This window comes from Uranotaenia lowii, chromosome 2, assembly GCF_029784155.1.
Source record: "Uranotaenia lowii strain MFRU-FL chromosome 2, ASM2978415v1, whole genome shotgun sequence".
NCBI classification, from domain to species: Eukaryota; Metazoa; Arthropoda; class Insecta; order Diptera; family Culicidae; genus Uranotaenia; species Uranotaenia lowii.
This window is the reverse complement of record NC_073692.1, coordinates 241,943,960-241,969,858: the sequence shown is the minus strand read 5'-3', so window position 1 is coordinate 241,969,858 and position 25,899 is coordinate 241,943,960. Positions and strand designations below refer to the sequence as shown.

At 37.7% G+C, this 25,899-nt stretch overlaps 1 protein-coding gene across 2 annotated transcripts in view; it reads right to left on the bottom strand.

Moving 5' to 3' along the window:
* Window positions 1–11,998: 11,998 nt before the first annotated feature.
* LOC129744309 (hemicentin-1-like) overlaps window positions 11,999–25,899 on the bottom strand; it is a 78,997-nt gene continuing 65,096 nt past the window's right edge. For both annotated transcript variants that reach the window (XM_055736779.1, XM_055736780.1), the window contains 5 exons: window positions 16,281–18,434; window positions 15,850–16,215; window positions 15,406–15,777; window positions 14,823–15,345; window positions 11,999–14,758 (listed from right to left, as the gene is read on the bottom strand). In XM_055736779.1, coding sequence (XP_055592754.1) covers window positions 15,155–15,345; window positions 15,406–15,777; window positions 15,850–16,215; window positions 16,281–18,434 — 3,083 coding nt within the window. In that variant the 3' untranslated portion in view covers window positions 11,999–14,758; window positions 14,823–15,154. The remainder of the gene's footprint in view (window positions 14,759–14,822; window positions 15,346–15,405; window positions 15,778–15,849; window positions 16,216–16,280; window positions 18,435–25,899) is intronic.

Sequence of the window (25,899 nt, the reverse complement as noted above, 5' to 3'; positions counted from 1 at the left end):
GCGTTTTCACTGTTGACGGTGCAAATAGTTAGGACGTAGCGCAAGATGATTTCCCTGGAAATATCTGTAGGTAGAAGGAGAAACGGCAGGCAGCGTCTCCCGACTTTTTGTTTCTTTGGGGAAAAATCAACGGCGGAAGCAATAATTGCATTAGGAAGAAGAATGGATAATTATGGAAAAATCATTTCATTAATTGACTGGTTTTCTAGCTTTGGAACCAAACTATTGCGTTAGAAAAAAGAATCCGTTGCTAAAATGGAACAAAAATGAAAATGGTGTGTTTGTTTTCAATTCTGTTCAGGCATTTATTAGTGTTGTTGGATTTATAGATTATTTCGCGGAGCAATTTAACCAGTTTGTAAAAAAGAATTTTTCTAAAGCAAAATGCCTTTGTATATTTCCAAGAAACTAAACCTTTCTTTTCAAACCGGTCACCCTGTTCAAAATCGCTGGCGATGATTCACCGTGTTGTAAACAATTTGATTACCGGGTAAAGCGAGTGTGCAGCCCATTTCTATCGTAATTTTTAAGCTGTGGTAGTATTATAATTTATGTTTTACATGGTAGTAATTTGATAGTAATCAATTGTTTAAGCAGGTGAAATAAAGTCGTTATATTATTCTACTTGACCGAATATAATTATGACTTTAGAACCAAAATGAAACTTTGTTGACCTCAGGTTCTAAGAAATTCAAAATTGACAAAAGTTTAACAAGGATGTGCGTAGGGTAAATGATCTTGAGCGGAACTAGTCAAAATCTGATCTTGAGCGGAACCATTTACTTTTTTTAAGTTCTAGGCAATGATTGTTTATGAATCTTACCAAACTGTTGAAAAAACACTTTTTCAAGATCTTTCCATACAAGCATTGACATTTTTGCTGAAATTTATTAACTCAAATAATGTTATTAGAAGATTTAAAAACATACGCATTTCTGCCGCAATTTTCATCAATCTACGCTGACTTTGAACGTCAATTTATGTCACCCTTGACCGTTGTAAACTAATTCTCAATGATTAAAATGGTAGAAAAACTCATAAAAAAGCATTATTCGGGTTTTTGTAGCAAGTTTTTCATCAGAATATCAATTAATAGCGTAGTTTTTAAAAGTAAAATATGATCTTGAGTGGAACCATCTTCGATCTTGAGCGGAACTACTAGCTTCCGAAATATACCGCTAGGTGCGCTGCCTTATGCCTAATGTCTCACACGCAGTTTATACCCCTGAATGTATGCAGCACATTTGTATATTTCTTATTGTATCAAAATGTAAAATTAAGTTCGAATAGAACAAAAACTAATTAATTGGCGCACACAGCGTACCAAACTAAGCACACAAAAAGTTTAATTTTTTGGGGTTCAAGAAATGTGTTTTTGAATCTTTCTTTCAGAGGGACGACGAGAAGGAGGAGAAAGGCTTTCATACATAATTTTTGGCATAATTCGAGAACTAATGTAGCCAAAAAAGTTAAATCATTATTTCCGAATAAGAATCATTCATGAAGCATTCTTATTCGTACTTTATGAAGTATCTTTCTTTTAAAGAGATTGTTTCAGATGTTCACATTCCAATTGAACACGATATGCTATCTAATAAACAAAAATTCAAATTGTTTTTTTACACACATCATTTTAGTCATTAGGTTCTAAGAAATTCAAAATTGACAAAAGTTTAACAAGGATGTGCGTACGTGGTACGTACTACTTGTCTACTGAATGACGACGTTTTATTTTGAGCATAGATGATGTGACTCATGCAATAAAATTCCTAGATGAAATTGTTTACCTTTTCAATTGTACCAATTTCATCCAATTAGGATATATTGACAGTTTTACACGAACACCACCTTAGCAGGAGGCCTCAGCCCTAACCTCAAACCATGGGAGAACAGAATCGATTTTTAAGAAGGGCGCACGATAAACGTGTTTTTCCGGTACTCATATCGACAAATTCGCCCTGTGGGAAAACGATACACGGTGTACGTGTTTTGATTTTTTTGGGCGTTCAGGGTTGCCAAGTGCATTGATATTTGAAAAATGATTATATTTTTTAATTGCATTGTTATTGAAAAACCTTTTCATAAGTACTGAGAATTTGCAACATTCCCGTAGATTTCTAGAAAAAAAATGAAATGCAATCAAATGCATAGAAATTGATTGCAACATTTATCTGAACGGAATAACAACTGCCTGTATCGCACACTTAAACGATGTAGCGAATAATGTGGATTTGTTTATAATAATCAGAGCATGCAGGAGATTATTTTCAAAGTCAGCATAGACGGGCTTTCATCAAATTACTTTTTTTGTAACAGTTAATGATTTGGCATTCGTTTAGAAGATAGAAACAAATTTTGAATCTATCAAGCAGTATATGAAAACATATTTCAGATGTTTTAAATTCACCTTGAAAATTCATTAGAAAAATATGGCTTATCTTCATCCATTTTGGGACGCCTCATAATGAATTCAAACGTTTAGCTGTTGACATTTAAAAAATTTAATCAATTCAGAAATATTATAATTAGTTGAAATCAAACAAATACTGATTTCAGTAACGCACCTAGCATCACTGGTAAGGCCGCCAGCAAATCAAAGTTTGAGGTTATGGCTGAGGCCAATTTTTTGCCAATACTATCGTCCGTATATACCCTTATAGTGACATCACAGAGAACCAGAGTTCGGGCTGGAGCCCCAACCGTGTGTAAAAATACCAACCGTGATTTCAAAATAATCGACGCCATTTTTGCAACTTAGCTAAGAGCCACCAGATGTCGTTACCGGTACTTTTATTTTTTCCATTTTTTCTACACGCTCAGACGATAGTACCTTCAACGAATGAAAAATGCACTCAAAGCCAAATTTATTTTCAGTCACCCAATCAGGAATTAAAATAATTGTATGGTTTTTCAGTTTTGGCCTGTGTTTGTTTTTGTGGATATGAAATTCACTACATCAAGACTTAATTGATTTTTTTATAATTTAGAATCAATTTCGATGATGAACACAAATTTAAAAATTCATTCAGTATTCTTTTTTCTTTCACAAAATTGTTATCTCGGTAGGACTAGTGAAAACTCGGCGCATGGTGTTATCGGATATCTGTAATTGGTATAATAGAAGGGGGGAATATTTGAAGAATTTATAAAATTTTGATATCAAGTTGCTTTTAAATGCCTATTGCTATTCCCTTAAATTCTTAGGATTCTTAGGTGTCCGGGTAACCTCCATACAATTACTTTGCTCTGTCTAAGAGGCTAAATTCGATATTAGGAAGCTATTCCAATTTTCGAATATTTTCGGAAGTAGGTACTGAAGTCCTATCCTGGCAGAAATGACGCGATGTTTACATGCTAGAATTTCGCAATGTTCGAACAAAGATGGGTGGTGATTCTTTCGATTAATTAGATTTGAAATGCTTCGTTATGGGTGAAATTTGATTAAAATTTGATCCTTAACAAAAAGTGGAGTTTATCCATTAGAGGGGTATCATAAATTAACACATCATACAGAAATCAAATGTTGCTGCGGCAAATGTTTACTGAACTATTTTTGAAATTATAATTTATATTAAAACAGACACATAATTTAAATCTTATATGAACTTTCTCTTCAAACAACTAAATAATGTTTGCTTTTTTTCTCAAACAAAATCAGTGGCTCAATACAAAACGAGTACCAAATGAGGCATCATTGCCAAAAGAAAAAGATTTCGTTAAAAGCGCATATAGTTCCTGCTGCAAATTTCATTATGTTGCTTTTTCTACACCCCAAAAAAAAGAAAACTAACTGAACTCTGTGTTGGTGCGACCTGGAAGCAAGTTTTTGGTTGTTTATGTTCTGAGTGTTCTCAACTGTTGACAAAAAAAAAATCGACAACAACAGCTGAGTCACTTAGCTAAGAGCCACTAGATGGTGCTGTTTTTAGGCAAATTTTAACGGTTTTAAAATGGCCGACGATTCAAATTCTTACACACGGATTCGACACATATTTGTTCGGGGCCCGTTCTCTGGTTCTCTGTGGTGACATCACTCAGTGAAACTCAATTTAGTTTGCAGTGGAACATCATGTAGGGGAGTTTGTTTTCCTTTGGCCCAAAACACCTACCGTAAAACGGAGTGAATGGAGAAAATGTTTGACAAACAATTGAAATTTAGCCTTCATGGAATTCCTTAGGTCCTTGCACTTTTCTCATGTGTTTTTTTTGCTTCAAATTGAACCATTTGATAGGGTTCAAGCAATTTCTACTGTACGTGCTTTGTCATGGAAAATCACCGTTTTTTCAATATCCAAAAATTTTCACCAAATGACCATAAAAATAACACTTAAACTAACCCTAAACAAAGACAAAAGTTTAACTTTCACATAGAACAACCCATTTGCTCCTAAATGCTTAAATATGTTCAGGAGAGATGTTTTTTGTGAGCTTAAACCTGATAATTTATGATTTTAAAAATACATTTTTAGTAATATCAAAAATCTTCTAAAAAACCTAAATTTCGCCTATTTGTAAATCAATTTATAGGCTTTCTAACTTTTTTACTTAGGTAATGATGATTATCTGCAAAAATTTCATGTTGATCAAAGTTACCCCGGTGATCAAAGTTCCCCCAGTTTACCAGTTTATCCAGCAAAATAGTGACCCAAAAGTCACATGGGACACTTTTGCGTAGAACGGGAGTGTATTACCCAGAATAAAATGTCATAGCTTCGTGAAACTGAATAATGAGGAATAACGCAATTAAGGGAGTCCCACATGAAATTGCTAGAAAATTTGCAAAAAGTAAGCAAACAGTTTCCTGTATTTTGAAAATTGATAAAATAAAAGCCAATCAAAGAGCAATGAGGCGAATTTGTTTTGAGCAAATAATTAGAAAAATAATCAATTCTTTAAACGCGACGTTCGAAAGCAACTTGAAATCGTGCTGAAACTGTGTATGATTTAACGTTATTACACGGCTCTGAGAATCAACAGAGGAAGATTTGAAGGGTCCAAATGATGTTTTTTTTTCAGCAGTTGGACCCTAATAACGATTGTGTACAGTTTTAGGCTGAATCTCTAAACTTCGCTCAGGAAACTATAGGACGGCTCCATATAAAGTTTTTACCAAACTGATTTTAATTTTTTTTGCACTTTTAATGATATTTCATTAGATTATTAATAAAATTTGTCATAAATATAATTTACAGCATTCCATAGGTATACCTAGCGTTTGAAAGTGATTTTAGCAAACTTCTGGATCAAAAACACAATTCGTAAAAAAAAGGTTAACAGTTTTGATTCCATCTAGGAAACTACTGGACCTATTTTCATCACAAATGCCATTTAGGACTCGTCTTAACCCTAATCCGCTCTTGAGAGTCAATATGACACTATTGAAAGTGTGGCGGCTTGTGACTTTATTCGGGTATTACTTTTTTATGGACGCACCCTGAAAGCACTGGGAAAAACTCCCTAATAAGACCTTGATTGTCAATTTGACACTCCTCACTTAAAACCGCTATATCTCTCTTGTTTTTTAACCGATTTTTACAGAATTTATAGTTTTGTAAACCTCGTAATGTAATTAAAAGATGTTGCTCAGAAATTATTCACCTACAACACTTCAGTTGTCCAGTTATTCAAAGTCTAAGAAATGTAAGCGTCAGATAACACTTCCATCGAGGTTTCTGAGATTTGTCTCGAGTAGCAGTAGGTTTCAGCATTATATCGCAGTGATTGTGACTATGTGCAAAATTTTTCCCCAAAAAAGCCTTCAATGCGCCGACAGCGCCACAAGTCACAAGCCTCCGCACACATCAAGCTTCAGCACTCCACAATCAGAGGGCCAACCGTAGTAGCCGAAGCTGTTGGTAGCCAAGCTGAACGACAGCGACGCCCCGACGCAAAGACGAGCGCGAAGAGAGCAACGACCTGACCGCTCGAGTCAAGGCCGGTCAAAGGCGGCTTCCTGGTGCTGGCTCACTTCTGTATTAACCACAGACGTGTGGAAAGCTAAAACGCTATACTTAGCTAAGAACCCAGTATCAGTTAGTGTGAAAAGCCAGACACCAGGTAAGCCAAGAAGCCGCCGAACCGCCATTTTAGGTATCGCCAGAATATGCCCGCTTATGAATCCGTTGTTCCATCATAGGACCCCTTGGTTTTCGGCAAGGATTCCGGAGCTGCTACGTGGCTTCGGAAACAAGACGGACGAAGGTGTTTAGTCGATTCCGATTATTGAACCCATCGGATCGACAACCTCCCCGTTGAAGCAGCAGACGTCCTACAAGCCCGTGGTCCACAAGCTTCCAACCCGGCTGACCTACTACTAACCCAACGAAGCCAACAGCCTTCAGCTTAGCAGCAACACCAGGGCATTGCCCTCCAGGTTTGGCCTTAACTTAAGAACGTGGGAGTAAGGGAGGTGTGTGCAAATAGCAAATATATAAATTATTGAGAAGTGCAACTTTTGGGGTTTTTTTCTGTGGATGTAGTGGCATTTCCTGCGATTTTGGTTTTGTGTAAGCGTGCCGCCCTGAGGCCGAACAAAGGGAGTCCCATAAACGCCGGTGGGAGTGGTAGGTTCATACTTACAGAAAAAAAAAACAAAAACATACTTCGGTAAATAGATTGCGTATAATCCTAGATCAACTACGAAATGCTCAAAAAATTTTTCACTTACTGCCCAAACACGCTGGAGTAAAGAGCTATACGTTTCTCATAAAGATTTTTTTTTTTAAATTTTTTAAGATCATGACCACAAAACAGGTAAAAAGGTGGTGTGAATCCGTACTTAGAAAATTGATCAAAAAAACTTTGTTTTGTATTTTAACAATCTAAAAATGCAAAAATGTGCCAAATTACGTCAATTTTTTAATCCTCTTTTTTAAATTCATCTGGTGTGACTTAAACAATTTTGACGGTTAATTTTTTTAAAAGTACGGTTTTTACACCCCTTTTTTACACTTTTGAACTTGAACTTTTTTTTAACAGGTACTTGAAGTATTTAAAAAAATATAGCATTATATGCAACGTATAGCTATTACCTGCAGTTTTCATGAACACATAGTGATTTTTTTTTAGCATTCCATAGCTGATCTGCAGTCTTTTTTCCAAAACATGTTTTTTCGGATTTTTTTTCTTGGAAATTGAAAAAACGGAAAACTTAAGTGTTATAGGTGAATAATGTCTAAGCAACATCTTTGAGTTACATCACGAGGTTTCCAAAACTATAAATTTATTAAAAATCGGTTCAAATACAAGAGAGATTTATTGGTTTTAGTCAGAAGTGTCAAATTGACACTCCAGGGGGTAAAAATACGGCTAACGGATAACGTGGTAACGGATAACGGGGTAAAGGGTAAAAATTTCAAGGATGGATGAGGGTCAATTACTTCTTTGTTGTTATCATGTTTAAAGGTGTGGTAAAATTTAATAATAATAATAACGATAATTGCTCGAGAAGGACCTGCGTACACTCGAAGTATTCGAGCGACGAGTGTTAAGAACCATTTTTGGCGGCGTACAGGAGAACGGAGACATGTTGCGAGAATGCCGGACGACTGTCCTGCAAAACAGGTGTTCGCTACGAATCCGGTAGGAACAAGACGAGCGGGGGCGCAACGAGCGAGGTGGTTAGACCAAATGAAGCGTGATCTGGCGAACGTGGGGTGTCCGAGAAATTGGAGAACGGTTGCCATGGACCGAGTGAATTTTAAGAATTATGTTCGTCAAGTTATGTCGTGAGACGGAATACTATGTAAATAAATAAATAATAACGATAATGATGTTTGTTTTTAACAAAACCATTTACCTTGAAAAATTCTTTTAAAGCTCTCTGCAGCTTTATTTTAATTCTTTTTAAAGTATAAAATAAGCTGTTTTTATTCGTTCCACTATTTATAGGATGCCCTGTAGTGATACAGTGAGCGAAATAAAAATAGCACCACAGTTTTGCTTGTTAAAAAATGAATGATTGAAAATCACCAAAATTTTCTTCTACAAATTGTTTGGAATTGTTTAACGGATAAATCAAACATAAGTTTTTTCGGACGTTGCAATTGGCGTTGAGGACTAAAACTATGGGAAAAAGAATGCGAAATAAGAATAGCACCACTTGTGTTTTTCAACAAAAAAAAAGATTATATCTAAAAATTTACTGTGTGAAAGTAAATAGTAATGCTTCTACGAATTATTTGAATAGATAACTGTGTTTTAAGGAATTTTTTATAATTCCAAAGATTTTCAAAGGTTTTAAAATGATGTTTTATGAGATGCTCTTCTAGAACTTCTAGAACTAAGGAATTCGATATTTAAGCTGTAATTCTTTACCAAACTACTTACTTTCTTCATTAAAATGACGTGAAATGATGAATCAAACATTTTGGGTTTATTTGAAATCAGAAAAAAAACAGGTTGCAATTCATAAACTTAGATTTTTTTCAGTAAACATAACTTTTTCCAGTTTCAAGTCATAGATGGCAGCTTTATCTTGCCGTTAAAACCAAATCTCTCATTATTGATTTTTCAGGTTTGTTTAGGCCCGTATTCATAATTTCGAAGTTTTCCAACACAGTTTTGTTGGAGCTCACGCTGCAGAAATCTTTTCCGGATTTGCAAACAAAATCACCAGCACCCGAGTATATCACCGCCAAAATTCCTTCTCATCTCAACTTCCGATTCAATTTCAAATCATACCAATAATACTGCTAGTTATCTGGTTCATCCAACTCCATCGGAAAGTACAAAATTATTCTGATTATCGGTCCAAGAAATTCACTTTTATCGGTCTTTGATGAAATTCTTATTTTTTTATATTGTGATCTTAGAATTTCTAAGGCGGTCACACGATACCAAGTACTTATTTCTTGACCAAAATCATCCAGAACACCTGAATTAATCCCAGATATTCGAAAATGGGCATCAATTCGGTTTAATTGCAAAATAGTGCTGCCATCTATTACTTGAAACTGGAGAAGTAGCGTTTGACTATTTAAAAACATTAGTACTTTTGAATTTGAAGCCTGTTTTTTACTCAAATTCAGCCTCAAATCTATGTTTCGTTAATTTGCAACATACTAATGAATGTTAATTAAGAAATAAAGCAGTTTGATAAAGTATTATAGATCAAGTATCAAATTCCATAACGCTAGAGGAGCAACTCTTAAAACCCCCTTTTAAAACCTTTGAAATTCTAGAAAACTCCTTAAAATACAGTTATCTGTTCAAATAATTCGTAGAAGCATTATTATTTACTTTTACACGGTAAATTTTTAGAAATAATCTTGTTTTTGTCGAAAATCACAAGTGGTGCTATTCTTATTTCGCACCCTTTTTCCATAGTTTTGATCCTCAACGCCAATTGCAACGTCCCAAAAAAAGTAAACTTATGCTTGATTTATCCGTTAAACAATTCAAAACAATTTGTAGAAGAAAATTTTGGTGATTTTCAAACATGCATATTTTAACAAGCGAAACACAAAGTGGTGTTATTCTTATTTCGCTCACTGTATGAAGCCAATAAAGTCACTTTTCTTCCCAGAAACATAAAAGTTATTTTTGAAGAATAAATGACGGAAGCCCCCCTCGCACCAAACCAAATTTGATTAACTGGTTTAAACACCGCGATGAATTGTTTGTGTTTTTTCGCCGAAATAAGTCGATGAAAACAATAAACCAAAGTTAGGAAAAATACTCCCGGCAAATAAACTTTGTAAGTAAAATGCCTTATAAAACCATTTGAAAAAAAAAAAAAATAAAAAAAAATACGAAAATAGGTTTCTGTACCTACTTACAGATGATGCGCATTTTTTTATATAAAGTTGGGACGAATATGGCATTGAACTAAAATTAAGTGAAAATACCAAACATAAATGGTTTATAGTTTATTGTCTGAAAGATTGGAAAGAATCGGTCAACTAGGTATTTTTTATATCGTTTTTACTATGATGCAATTTGATGTGGGACAAGAGGTGTTTAAGAACCTTTTATTTCGATTTAAACGTTGCAAGGACATATATCTAATGAAAAAAACTTTCTTCTGGGTAAACAAAGTTTAAAAAAAAACATTATACACTCAGATGGCTCCGGTCAAATCTGACGGCAGATTTGAACTTCGAAGAAAATTTCACGTAAGATTAGTAGGTACTATTCCAGGCCATAAAACCTGCAACTTCGATTCGTAAGGTCGTAAGGTTTCACACCGATGCAATTTGTGGACACTTTGAAAAATTTGGGATACATTTAGGTAAAGCTTAGTTCTTTTAGAAATGGGACAGTTACGAATACGTGTATCTCAAACACCTTTTGTTTTATCTAAATACTTTCTATGAAGGAAATGTAGGTAATTTTATGATAATTCATGAAAAAAATTGAAAAAAAAAAAACGTTTTACGTAAGAAAAAAAAACTACTTTATTCTTGGTACCTCCCATCGGCCGGCGCACACTTTTTTCAGTCATGATATTGATCAGTTTTTCAAACTAATACTTCGTCTAATCTGTATTTTATATGGTTACAACCTCCTCCTTTGACTTCGGTAACTTTTTGGTCCAATACTTCTCTTTTAAAAGAAACTCAGAGCAATTTAGTGGAAACAGCTGTTTTGAAATGAACAAATTTGATTATTTTTGAGCCACTTATTTGAGCACTTTTAATGGAATTTCCGCTGGCAAAATCTGGAAATAACGAAGTAAAACCATCATGAGATTGAACTCAAAGTATATTTAGCTATTATAGATTGTAAACGGCAAAGAGAACATACAAGATTACCTACTCTTTTAGGCTTTTAAAAACAACGAAAACCAAAGTTTTCGTTTTAAAAATTGTTGATTTTTTTTCCGCAGGAGCAGAATTTTGGTAAATCATTGAATCAAAGCAATCGAAAGATTCCTTTTAATTCAACCACGGTAAATGAAAAGTTCATATACCAGTATTTCGATAGCAACTTACTTGAATCATTCAACCAAGTAGGCTCATACCACAACAGGGTAAATCATTATATTTTATACAAAATAACCAGCAAATACATATTTCAATATACTCGGGACCTTGCTACGAGCAGACATGGTATAGGATTTAAACGCTGGAATTTGTTTTAAATACGGAATTACATAGGTTTCGTCGTTCATTATCTTTTTTTTTTCATCAGAAATCATCTGTCCCATAGCTTCGGTACCGGCTATACAGCTTACGAGCTGTGAAACAAGCAAAAAATTCTTGTTTAAGGTTAGGTTTGACTGATTCAGTACTAGGCAACACTTTCAGCTTATCGGAATTTTTTAATCATTATTAAAAACGCTCATATGGGACTTCACTTTCCTGATGACCCTTAGCTGTAGTTACCGATAATATGCTTCACTCCAATGTTTGATTTGAACTTTGTTGACATTTTTGACAATGTTTGCATACTTTTCCAGCACTCACACACTGTAATTCTTTAAGTTATCAACGGTTTTGTCAACTATCAATTTTAGTATGATGGATTTTGAATGAAACTGTGCGAAATTCCTTTTTCCTTTTTCTCTTGCATCGTAAAAATCTTAAAAACGCGTCATTTTTAAATTTTGAAAAAAAAAAAAAAATAGGTCGGATAGTAATTTTTACAGGCAAAAAAATGCTGCCAAAACTTTGAATGTCCGATCACTAGTAAACGAGCTATTGGCAAAAGAAAGTGTCCCATTTCTAAAAGAACTAAGCTTTATTTTGGCTATTTTGAATATTTATGAATATATAAAAACAGCTTAAGCAGTGCGACGACGATGATATTTGGATTGAGGTTTTAGCTTAACACACTAACGAGGTGTTACTGTTGAAATATTGGAGTCAATAATCAATATCCTCTTCCATTCTTCTGGTTATGGTAGTAATTTATAATTGAGTGAGTGGAACTTCAAAGTATTTATTTGAGAACTTCTGCAGAAAAAAAATTTGGCCGCATCAATACCTGTCAACTGCTTTAGGCTAAGTGAAAATGAATTTCGGATATTTGTTTAAAAGTAAAATGCAACGAAAACTTTATTTAAATAAAATTATATTTTCTCCGAAAACGATTTTCTTGCAATAGCTGCTAAAAATTACTTACAAATCGTACTATAAAATAAGTAGATCCACATCTGGGCACACGTTTCGTAATACGTCTTCTTCATCGAGATAAATCTATTGTGTGTTTGTTGTGTGTATTTGCGTTACGATTTCGGACAGTAGCCCTCGATCGTCGCTTCAGTCAATATTTACACATTTTTTTCACGATTTGTTGCTTTTTTGTAACATTTGTTTGTTTCGTAATTTAAACTTTACTAAACTAAGAAAAAGTCGACAGCACAAACCTGTGCTATGTTTTACGTAGCCGCACATCTTATAATTTCGCTTAACATTGGGCAGTTTTATGGAGCGTTTGCAAGAATTAGTTCTTCTGTACGTTTACTCCACCCCGCGTGTTTAAACTAATTGATAGTGAGATACTTGAGTTTCCCCGGAAGTTGCGGCGAACGGAACGAAACGGTTGTCGCCGGTTTCTGTTTGAGCTTGGAGCAAAACTTTTGTCGACTAGTTTTGGGTTCTTTCGAGACGTTTTTTGCTCGTATATACGGCCATTATCGCCACCAACCTTCATCCGGAACATCGCAAGCTGAATGGCACTGGCTGGCAGCCTGTCGTTAGTATAAGAAATGACCGGACTCACGTTAAGTTGTGCCAACTTGTTTGCCAATTTTGTTTGTAGTCTTGAAAGCTTGCAGTCATCATCAGCAGCTTTTCAGCTTGTTAAATTTTCTTTTAAGGGAAAACTATTTTCAAGTTTCTTCTTCCAGGAGCTTGGCAGTTTAAAGTGTAGTAGATTTATTCGGCTAAAGAAGTTCTTAAAAGCCGTTTGTTAGGCGACGGTTTTTATGGACGTAGAATCTCAGTTTACTGTAGGAAAAAGGCGGTGGCAATTCCGTCAGGCACAGACAAAGCGATGCAGTGTGTTTGAAAATGTGTTCATCGCCGTAACATTTGAGACCAATTGCGATCTGTCAAATGACACGGCGATTGATGAATAATGACATATTTCGGAAACCATACTGCATCGTTTTGTCTGTGCCGGACGAACGACGATTAGTATTTAATTTACAGCAGTACCTTGGACGGAATTTCTCGAACCCGACGGACGGGACGGCGACAAAAGTTTTCCAGCTGTGCAACATTCTATATACAGCATCGTTTTCCCTCTTTGAAACATAACAGAAAACTCAACTAACTTGTCCGCACCTATTCGCACTTTTTTGCTATGTACAAGTTTTTAACTACTCTTTTCTCGCCTAGTTGTATGCTATATATATTCTTATTGAAGTAAACGCTACCTAAAACTACGAGAAACTAAAAAAAATGTAAGTATGTAATAGAAAATCCGGGCACAGTCTCGTATCGATAAATACGACAAAAACACTGAACACTCTCCTTTTGTCCGATGAATGAATGAACGAGTGCAACTTTGAGTAAAAGTAAACAGAGAAGTATGGAAACGACGGAGTCAAAACGGTGTCGTTGTGCAAATTAAAGAAAGTTTAATTTACATTTTACAAGTTTTTAATATTCTCACGAAAGTGATCAACAGTGTTTTTCGAGTGCTTTGTACAACGAGGACCGAGCAAGAAGCTGGCCCAAGGAAGCAGTTTATTGACGATGAACTTTCTCTGAAGTTCAATTTGAATTTGAGCAGAAAGTTTGGTTGAGTTCAACGAGGAGCAGAAAGAGTTTATTGAAAGTTATAGACAAAAAATCGATCTAGTTGAATAAAAATTAGTTATTACAACCGGGAGCGTCTCGACAAAACTTTGAAAGTTTCTTCGATAGCGTTAGTAAGATCTTGTTTGAAAATTGCGTTTGGAAGACAGAACTATAATGAGTTTACTTCGTTAATCTTTAAGTTTCCTTATAATCTGATTTATACTCACAGGACACGGGAGAATTTTCAGCGGAGATGTTAACAGTTTTAAGGAATCATTCGAATCGATTAACGAAAAGTGTGGAAAAGTTCTGAAAATGTGACAAAATTGTCTGGTGACATTTCTTGTGTCCGCTAATTATCAAAATTCATCGCTGAAGCTGGATTTTGATCAAACGTAGAATCCAACTCGGTCAAATTGCGAATGGCACCGTTTGCCTTAAATATATTTCTGGTTTGAAGTTTAGATTAATTTCGTTCTTGTCACTTCAATTAAATTGGCTTCTGCAATTCACCTGCTTAGAATTTATGCATTTGATCGTTTGTCTTCTATAATTTTCATGGAATCTCGACGTATTAAACTTCGCTATTATAGATGGTTATTCCATAAACAACAAGTATGCATATTGTAAGACAAAACATACAATTTTTGTGCAAGCAACCTAAAAGAAGGAACAGCAGTTTACTTGTGTAACATCTTGAGCTGTTCATGAAAATATCATGAAATTTTCATTGACTAAGCATTGTTTTGTTTAAATTATCTTCTGGTTACAAAACTACCATTCCTTCAATCGAGATTATGACAAAAATTCAAAATGGCACATTCGTGATAGACGCACACGTCGAAGCAAATCTCATTTCGTTTCTTATGGTTTTCGTCATGTCGTTGGTCGTCACGTATAAGCAGCATAATTGTACTGAGTTTCGTTAACACAGAACTGTTGGCTTGATACGATTGGTTGTTCAATGATAGCAGCTGATACGTTAAAATAACTGGAGCTAAACTTATTTCAAGGGCTTAAAATTATATATACAATCACAGTTTGGCCGCACCATCCAGCGATTGCCTCTGTAAAAATAAGAAAAATTGTTAAGCATTTCAGGGAATACATATTGAAAATGAGATGAATTACCAGAAAGAGTTATTTGAGATCAAATAAAGCCCTTTGGGCTGAAGCCGTCCGTCCAGATGATCGTTATTTTCAAAATACATCTATTTTTTTTTTAATAAACTCTCTTTTTCATCTAAAACTTTGCTTGTAACAAAGTTTTTCATTATCGCTATCAACCATTCGTATCGGTTCGTTAAAATTTGAACTATTCGTTGTGTCTGTATCTTTGCATTCATTTAGTATGATTGTGTATGTGTTGTGTTGCTTAAATCGCTTGCGTCGCATTTGTCTATCAGCGTTTTTCCAATTTTCCAGTTTTGCTTTTGGTTATCCTCATACGATCACACGACGGCTTACACGACGATTTCGTGTATCACCCGACGATTCCGGGAGTTGGGAGTCGAGTACCCACTCTCCATGGCCAGGGCATCGTCGTAGCTCATCGAAAGGTGCTGATTGGGTCCTGGAGATTTAACCTCTTCCTGGTCCATGTACGGATCCGGTAAGCCGCTGACATCGTGGTACGGTGATTCGGCTACAAAATCTGTTAAAAATGATAGAATTGAGTAAATGAAGAATGATTTTTTAATTTTTTTTCGCTTACCCATGTGTTGGTCCATGCGTTTCTTGGGCTTGTGAACTGATGCATAAGGATCACTGCAATAGTCCTGGCGGGATGGGTTCTGGCTGTTACGCATATTGTGGTGATAGTCATCTCCTCCATGTTGGCTGGCCGTAGTCATCAGGTGTGGGTAAGGTGCGTAATCATCTACAGCTCCGTAACCTCCATGAGTCATCGGATCGTAGCCGTAGTTCTGTTGCAACGGTTGGTCCATGTAGTTGTGCTGAGGAATCATATTAGCGGAGTTTGAAGCCGCGGCCGACATCTTGAGCTGCCAAATCGAGTCCTGTGAATTGACGCTTCCTCCGTTGTTTGAGTTAGAGTAGGAATTCTCGACGTAACCCATGTTGGACCCTGATACATGAAAAAAAAACAATTATAGTCATTTAAATATTAAAATCTGAACATAATCTTGCGATAACTTACAGTCATTCTGCGGCACCTGAGGCATCATGGCGTTCTGTTGATGATATCCATAAGTTTGTTGGCTAGCGTAGAGGGCTTGATTTTGATCCATAGCCAAATCCATCGAGTGTTCCAGAGCCTTGTTCTCCAAACTGCTGGCCGAGTAGTACGGTGGTGGTGCCTGGTTTTGCTGAGCCACAATCGACGGATGGATGGAATCGATGTCGTATTCCTTAGCCTTTGCTGCTTGTTTTGATTGTTTACGCTTGCAGCGACAGAACATGACAAGGAGCACGGCAAACAAACCAGCAACGATGCACGACACCACAATAGCGATAAGTGTTGGCAAGTCCACGATAGACGCTTCCTGAATAAGCGAAGCACCAACTGGAAAAGTAAATATATGAATGTTAGAAACAAGCTTCGAATAACGTTTGAGATTTAGAACTTACTATCGGCTTCGACGTATTCTCCACAGTACTCGTGATTGACTTTAAGGCAGAGTTTCACTCGGACTCGAGGGTTCAGCTCATCTTCCAGTGCTGGCAACGGTATTTCATCGAGTCCATTTCCGAGGGCACGTCCACTGTTTCGTCTGCTGCTAGCGAAATTTTCGAGTTCCTTTTCTTTGTAGGTGGCATCTCGGCCATTAACGTCCAGTTCAACGGAATCAATAATGTGCCAGGCTGCCATTGGGGTATCTCCATAAACCACTGATTCAACAATAGCTATCATTGAAAGGCAGGTAGCTTCAACGTTCAACGCCAACATGCGGGTTTCCGGATCAAATGAAACGTGCTTGGGTACTGGGACTTTTTCAACCCTAGTAGTAGCACTGATTTCATTGGAATGCTCTGAAACTCCCTTGGTATTGAGGGCCTTAACTTTGAAAACGTAACTCTGATGCTGATTCAAAGGTGTAATGGTGCAGGGAACCTCTCGTTGACAGTCGAACTCCATCCATTCGGCACCGCTAGCGGCAAGGTTTGCGCACTCATCCGTGACAAGACTTTCGTTAGGGATGGCAATTTTGCGATAAGATACGAAATACTTAGTATTGGCGAGACCACCATCGAATCCTGGAACCCATGATAAAACCATGTAGTTGGAACCGATTTCAACGGGTTTCAGCTTGGAAGGTTTCTCTGGGGGTCCTTTGGGTTGCAGGCGGATGGGAACATTGATGATGTTGAGGGCATTTGAAACACGGCAATGGTAGTCTCCGTAATCTTGATGACGAAGGTTGCTGATCTTGAGAACGCTGGTGTAGATGTCGTTACTATCTGATGTTGAGCTAATTTCGTAATGTTCGTTATTGTTGATTGGTGTAGGAATAGTTCCAAATTGCCATGAAAATTCCGGTTTCGGGTATGATTGAACTTTGCAGACGACTTCAGCAACTTCCTTAATATCGTTGGCCACTTTGTTGTACTGGTGAAGCACGATAGGTGCGTGTTCAATTTTGAGGTGCATGGTAGAGTTAGCTTTGTTGACCTCATTTTCGTACAGACAAGTGTATTGACCACGATCACCAGAGATGAGATCATTTCCATTGGGACGCACTTTACCAGCGAACTTCAGCATACTTTGGACTGTTACCATTCCGTTCGGTCCTTTTACGATGTTAGACTTGACTTCAAACATATGCATATCAGTAGTTATCTCAACGTCGTCCTTGAGCCATGTGATCGATGGTTCTGGTTTACCCTTAGCGCTGCAGGTTACGGTAAAGTCAGTTTCTCCAGCACGGCGGATCATGTTCGATTGTAGTTTGGCCAAGAACTGTGGAGGTTGATGAACTTCCAAAACGGTGCTGGCCATACCTCCGTTTCCTAGATCGTTTCCAGCATGGCAGTAGTATTTTCCTTCGCTCTGCAGTCCTGCCTTAGGGATCAAAAATTGTGCTCCCTGAGCAATAACGTTTGTGGACATTTCACCTCCAACATCGCGATACCAGCGATATTGAGCCAGTGGCCAACCCGGAGGATCAGCCTTGCACATCAGACTAACGCTGTTGCCAACATGGACGACTGGTTTCTCGGGAGTGATTGAAGCTTGTCCAGGGCGATGGCGAACCAAAAGTGCAATCGAGGCGTTACCTTCACGTTCCAGAGTTTTACCACCGAATGGTTTCATGATGTTGATTCCTCGGCAAATATAAGTTCCAGCATCTTCTGCGCGAACATCTCGTAGCGTGAGGGTATCTCCATTGCGTCGGAATTCCAAATCACCTTCCTTGAGCCATTCGATTGTCACTGGCGGTGGGTTGGCCGTCACGTTGCACTTGATCTGTACGGTTTCCTTCTCCTCCGCTTCTTTGGTTTTCGATTCGATGTGAACGATCGGAGGGTAAAGGACGTTCAAGTTGATTTCCTGTTCACCGGTTTTTCCGAGCCCATTATCAGCGGAGCATGCATATTTTCCAGCGTCTTGCAACGATACCCGGTGGATCGTGTACACGGGATGAGACGAGATGAAGCGACCGTTGCGGGTCCATTGGATACGTTCTGGTTTCGGTTTGGCATCGATGATACACTCCAGTTTAGCCGTCTGGTCACGTTCAACGCTCAGCGGATTTTCGGGACCAATTTCGACACGAGGGAAATCTGTGAATGATAAAAAAGGGAAGTAAAGTTAGTTTTGAGAACTTTTCAAAACAGTGATTTTAGATGACAACGTTGTCAACATTAAATCTGATTTGCTGGATGATTTTTGATATATTTTTTCGTCTTTTCGACATTCCTTTCGGAATTAAACTTTTTTTTTTAAATTGAACCATGTGGTGCATGAAAGCTAATTCGATATTTGTCGCCTATCTCAACCTGAAAGGCTCCAGCCAACACGTGAATATGACTATTTGCTTTGGCAGACACATTTAACAACTAAGCAGTGCAGCGCAATGGAAGATTTCGAGAGTGATTTTCGCCTAGTCATGCATCGACCATTATTACTAACTTCTACTTGCTCTCCATTTTGTAGAATTCATACTTATGTGAAGTATGACCCATAAAAAATGCAAAAACTTTTAGCGGTCTGTTTTGGAATGCTTTTGTCGATTTTTGAGGATATTTTTGTGGGTGTATTAGCTCTAACATTCATCTGTCAATTAACGTAAGCAATGCGCGATGTGGTGGAAAGAGAGGTTATGAGGAAGAAACGTTGTAAAAATAGAGGTAAAGTTTTTTCTTCGAAAACATAGTTACCATGACAAAAGAAACATCATTACCGACAATTTTCGCGACGCATTTTGCCTAGGATAAATGAAGCTCCCTGACAACGACGCGCGGCGACGCAGGCTTTGTTTATGTTTATTTTTCTATTTTCTCTCCAACGTGCAATAGCGTGCGTTCTTCTGTGCCAGCTTAGTAAAAGCGTAAAAGTATACCTCATTCAGCAATGCGCTAGTAGGTACTGTATACGCTACATCGGCAAGATTCCTGTTTCCCGCGTCAGACCTTCTTTCCTAGATGGAACATGTCCACGGAAGTCGGGAAGTGTATAGCCACGATCTACATGCACTGTAGAAGTGGTAAAATCGGTCACGACGAAAGTGAAGCCGAATCCAGTAGGATCAATCCGGGGGCGGCTAAGGAACCAACTTGAATGCATCATCAAGGGCATTAGCAAGGCGCCATTTGATATCAAGGCGAATTCATGTACTGCGACTTGAGCGCTTGAAACGCTTGTTGTCTAAATTGAAGAAGAAGCAGCTAATTGTCGTGTTCTCAGACGAGAAACTTTTTTAGATTGATCCGGTGTCCATTTCACGTACGGATCGGTATATTTCACCCCTGTAGGCTAAGGATTTTCCAGAGGATGAAAATTCAAGTTTAATTTCAAGAATCTCGCCGGAATAATGGTTTTTGGAGTAGTTGTTTCTAAAGAATTCAAGATGCCTTCTGCTATCATAAATGCTGGAGTAAAAGTTAATACTGTTAAAATGAACATTTTGAAGAATCTGGTGCTTCCGTGTATTCGGGCAAACTCCGATGAACCCTAGAATGTTGTTTTCCAACAAGACGGAGCTCATGCCATACCTCAAAATGAACGCCAACCTGGCTGGATATAAATACGAAGTTTTGGACGAAGTATCTCTGGCCTCCGAGCAGTCTGGAGTTGAATCCCCTCCACTATTTGATATAGGCGTAAGGCCTGAGGATTCTCTCAGCCAGGTGCCGATTTTCTGAAGGCTTAGATCTCTCAGACGTGGGCTCTCTAGATCTCGCCTGGAAAGATTAACTAAGAACAAAAGTGGACACAACATCAAGGAAAGTGATTTTGAACCTTGATGACAAATTTTCGCATTTTTGTTATGAGTCAAACAGTCATACTGAGTACCAGCGTTTGCGACAATACTTGCTGTAATTTTGATGATTTTGTTGTACTAATTTAATTTCTGAACTATGCTTTAAGCCCTTTTATTTAATTCCATCAAAAAAAAAAAAATTAGGAAAAAAAACCTAAAATCTTTGCTATTTATGATTGAATGATTAAATAGTTTTTCCAAAATTACGAACAACCTACATATTGTCGTAATTTTAAATTTTAGGTGCACGCATCCAGCAACAAATCTTCCACTACCAATACTAAGGTGAGGAATGTACCTACATTATTGGTTCGAGTAGGTATCTATTTGATGAGTTTGTGCATTGCCCGGACATTACATGCTGGCTAGAGCGTTCCGTAGGGCGTGAAATCTTTCACGGTTGTTGTTCTGCTGAGGTTTGATGGCGAGCTTTTTACGGCGTAGATTGTCTCCACCGCAAGCCACCGGGCGGACGACTGCGGGCAACAAATATTTTCAATTAATTTTTTGATTCACTGTGAAAACCTGCTGGTCTCCCCTTAACCCATGGTTCCAGACTCCCAGGCTAGGTACTTGAAGCGCAGGAATGTTCTTGGGTTGAAAATGGGAGATTCTCGAATTCATTGTTTTTTTTTGTGGGGGGCTCACGCTTTTCCAGAAGAGTAAAGGTAGGTATGAGGAACATTGCTAGCGAGACTAATGTGCGGCTGGAAAGGAATGGTTCTTCATTCTATGGGCGACGACGAGAGCTTTTTCCGTTTGTTCAGTTTGTAAAGAGCATGAAATTGCGAGGCGGGAGCAGAAACCAAACAAATATTTAGATTGTCCGTTAAATTAAGGTCTTGTCCGGTCAGGGGCTGTTGAAGAGCAACAATCTTCCAGGGAGGTTCGAAAGAGTGTGGTAATTGAATGGAGACTTTCTCTGTCTGCCTGCCTTAACTTTTTCTTTTTTTCTTTTTCCAACTTTGACCAACAGCAGACTTGGCTGCGTATCTTCCGGCAATCTTCAGGGCCGGGTTTGGGTTGGACATCCGCCGCGTCTCGTCGACTAGTATGTTGATGGTAGCCGGCTAGTAATTTTTGAGTGGTTCTCCTTCTCCGCTTCAATTTCTCGCCCAGACGTGATTGTTGGGGATGAATTTTAAATACGATCCCGGAGTCACGTATTGTTCGATAAAGTAGCGATTTGCAAACCGTTTCTGGCTGTCTACACTGCTTTGGATAACAAGATATTGGACTCGAATCGTACATAAGTCGTTTATATGTACATATGTGTATATGTCACAGATGCACTTTTTTTTAAAAAAAATAGACTTTTATATGTCAGTTAATTTAAGCATAAGCAGATTACCTTCTTTTTTCAAATTTGCTCTCACAAAGTTTTTCCTTAATTTTTTTAAACACGACTTCTAGTTAAGATGTAACCAAAAACATTGATCAATCACTTTTTACAAGTTCTATTAGGGTTTACATAAAAATCTCGTCGATTTTTTTCATCTGCAAGTAATTTGAGCTATGATGCTAAACTTTTTTTTTTCTTGAACCAATCATAAGCACGCTGGCGAATGGTTATGTAACACTATATAAAGCAAAACAAAAAAAAATAACTGCGCTCTCTATGCAATCGAAAGATGATTTAGTGGAGCTAAACTAGCTCTAAAACAACGGCGCGGCGGCTGGCTGGCGAGGTTGATTATTACCATTACCAGACAGTTTAACTGCAAACAGTTGGGGAACCAGTGAGTGATGTCTTGTGGTGCCTTTTGAAGTACTTAGGTACACACTCGAAAACAATAACTTAAGCATCAACACGCACAGCGAAAAGAGGGCAGATAATGGCGCACCATCACGCGATAATCCGTTTTTTCGTTTGGCTGGGCCCTCTTCTCGGAGATGATTGGGTTTAATCTTGGTTAGGAGTTTTATTTTTTTTTCGGGAGGCAATTATGACCGAGCTGTGAAGTTGACCCGGCAGGTCGGAAAACCTTCAGGCGGCAATTGCACTATCGGGAGAAAAGAATTGAGAAAGGTTGATGGTTTTATTGGAAGGCCGTTGATGGCAATCAAGGGATCACACTGTTGATTTCTGACTGTTTGTTGCCGTTCGTGAAGATTTTTCGCTCTCGTGGGTCGTGTTACTGCTGCGAACTCTTGCTGCCGAGGCTTTCGTGTATGAGAATTTGTGATGTAAAGGTGTTGCGTTTTGTTGCCGATGGGTAGGAAAACATGTTGGCAGCATTTTTACGCTAGCCGATTTCTTCGCTTGTTTGAACATAACTGCTTAGTTCTTGTTGAATAAGAATCGTTTATGTTATGAATAACCTATAACACAGGTCTGCAAATATATCATTTTTACTTGGTGCCAAGTGTTATCCAATTCAGATTAATACTTTTCTTCTCTAAATGTGTTTTGTTAATAATTTTGTAAATATCTCTGGCAACACTGAAGGACCCCCTAAGGGAATTAAACATACATAAATTTCATGTCTCTCGAGCACATATTTAAAGATGTTGGACACACGATACATAGACAAATCGTGTAACGTTGCCAGGATCTGTTCTAAAGCGACTAAAAATACACGAATTGGGCGTTACCCGACACCTTATTCGTAGCTATCAGAATAATGTAAGAGAACGCAGGATTGTTCTGTCATAGCCATCAAATCGTTGCCAGCGACAATATTTTCCAAATCACTCATTGGTCAATATTACTCAATTTCCATCGGATTTTTAGATATCTGGATGCACTGCTGGTAGCAGAGAGAAAATGACGATGATTTTCTCACTTGAAAACCGCGTGGGAGCAAAATCATTTCAAAGTTTACAAACATGGCGAACTTTCAATCATATCCGATTTAAACTGACTTCAGACGACATTTTATACGATCCAAAATTTACAAACATGGCGGACTTTCAATCATATCCGACTTAAACTGAATTCAGACAATGTTTTATACGATCTGTAAATCTGTAAAATTGTAATTGAAGTTTAAGTTCGTAATTTTAAATATATTTTTGTGCCCACTGAAGAGGAGTGAACGCCAGAGTAGCTCGAACCTCTGGAAAACTGGTAAAAAACGTTTTTAAAATGGTAAAACTCGCCGAAAAGCGTCAATAAAATTCAACAGCAATACCTCGCGGCGATTTACCAACTTTCTTCTATTGAAAAAAGTAACAGAAGGTTTGAATACATAGTACAATTTTAGTACATTTTTATATCAGTTTAAATGAAAAACTAAATCTTCGCTATAATACACGTGTAAAAACGTTTTGCTATCATAAACATATTCGTTGTGGTTGATTGAGTTATAATCTTTATGATCAATAGCTGAGAAATGTTCAAAGATTGTTAAGATTTTGAATTTTCTAAAAATATTTTTTTATTCCTGTGGCGTTTCCTTGTGTTATTACTCAAACAATTTCGATCCTTTATCACGATGGTTTTTACTTTTAACTGCTTTTCGTCGCGCATTAAAAACAACGCGAAAACTTTATACAGATAAAAAAAAGAAAAACTTTAGCTTCTATTTAGCAGCATATATGCAATATATTGGACAACAAATTGAATTTTTACTTTGTATGCCTTCTAAAAACTATACTGCATCGTCACTTTTTTGTAGGTGGCAACATGTAAATTGTTTCTCCTTCTTCCGGTCATGTTATTTCGATTGCGGTTTAGATCCTGAAGTGTTTAACACAAGATTGGACCCGAACTAGTGTTGTGTGCCGGATCACTGGTCAACCGCTGAACTTCTGGTTGAGCAGTGTAAAAACCAAAATGACAGCTCTTGCACTGTCAACAAAATAGCAAAAAATATTACATACCGAACCGACCATTCAACAGCACTCAATTACAACATAGTTCAGCAACTTCACCTGGTTTCATCCAAAACCGACCAGAGCGAAGCCTCAAGCTATTCGAACCAAGGGAGAAAAATGGTTCGATCGAAGACAGATGAATCCCTCCCACGAACGAATCCCTGAGCTCATCCTTCACATTGGAATATTTGTTGATGGGATCGGAGCACGTGTTCTACCATGATGCTCATGGGCACCGGAAATTCGGTCAGCTTCCACTCGATAGGTAAAAATAACGCGAAAATGCGGAAGAAAAAAAAATGTAAATATTGTTATTTCGTGTAAAAACCTTGAAACATTTCCCATCACATTCGTCCTTTCGAAATAACTCAATCATCATAAACAAGAAATCGACGACCCATCATCAGAACCAAAGGCCAACTTTGATCGCCATCGGGTTTTGGCATCAGGTTACATCTTTAACGTATACGCAACATGCTATCATTTCCAACAACATATAGGCTGCAAAAAGCTGTTTCCAAAATTTATAAGGACGTCACAATTTTATGACTACACCCATGGCTCTACGTTGCTAACGTGCTAACGAAATAAACACAAATCATCAACAAAAAAAAAACTCCGAATTTGCTCTCGGCAGTTGGAAGGCTTCCCTTTCAGGGACCAAAAGTCGAAAAACGGTCACGTAAAATGCAAAAGGACCAACTTCCAGCACCCAAAACCAGAGAGAGAGGGAGAAATGCCAGCTCAGCAGTAGCAGCAGCAGTGATGATGGTAGGCTCCAGCAGCTACGGTCGAAGGAACCAGTTTTTTTATACCTACATTTGTGTTATTTCTTGAAACTCGATACTTAATTTCAACGACCGAGCCCCTACCAGCAGAACCGGAGACACCTGTAGCCTGGTAGTCGAACAAAGTGCGTTGCCAATCAAAGTATGCGTTGTAGGGAGAAAAAACATGGCCGTTATACGATCGGCAGCGGTAGCCATTTTTGTGTTTGGCGCATCTCGTCGTGGGGCGAAGGAATGATCGGTCAGATGGCTCCGGTTGTAGGCCTACCTATCGGCTGACTGCCATCAAAATGATAATAAACAGCTGCCGTTAGGTGAACAGATAGGTTGACCGGGTTGACTTTTCGGCAGATTTTCTTTAGGGTTAGTGTTACAAGTATTTTTTTTTAATGTGAAATTCTTGAAGAAAACGATCGGTACAAATTCTGGTTAGGCTTTGAGAAAAAAAACTTACACAGCAATAATTTTACATTTTTGAGATTCTCAAACAAAATGACAAATTGACAAAACAAATTTGTATTTAAAATCTTTAACGTTGTTCAGCGGGATTCCCGCTATATTATTTCGAAATGCATTTCCGCTTAACTCACTGGTTGATTTCCTTCAAATTGCTATCAAATTTCCGTTTAAACATTCGTTAAGTACAATTGATATCGCAACGAGCCGAGAGAGAAGTTGCCAATGCTAATCTCGTATTAGAGTATACCCCCCCCCCCCGCCCCTCTTTCTCCTCTATCCCCAGGGCATTAAGTGTGTATGTGTATGTATGTGTGAAGTTTTACGACGTGCCATTAGGAGTTTACAGATATCACCATCTTAACGCATGTTGTCTTTCTTGCTCTCCAAAAACTTCAAAAACCCATGTTTGAATGTCGCCTGCATATATCGGAGAACGGAGAAAATGGCAATAAAAAAGAGTTTGAAAAGTCGTAAAAATTTACGACCCTGCATCGTCGTCGTCTTCGTTTTCGGTCTTAAGGTGGGATTGTTGTCGCTAGATGATAATATGGCATAGGCAAAGTTTTCGCTGCTTTGGAGCACACAAGAGTTGCATGGAGTTTTTTTGGGGGAAACGACTCAAGTTTACCACCCCTGGATGCATACGTTTTTGGGAAAACAAACTCTTTCTGAGATGTACGGCAACGATTAGGCTTCAAG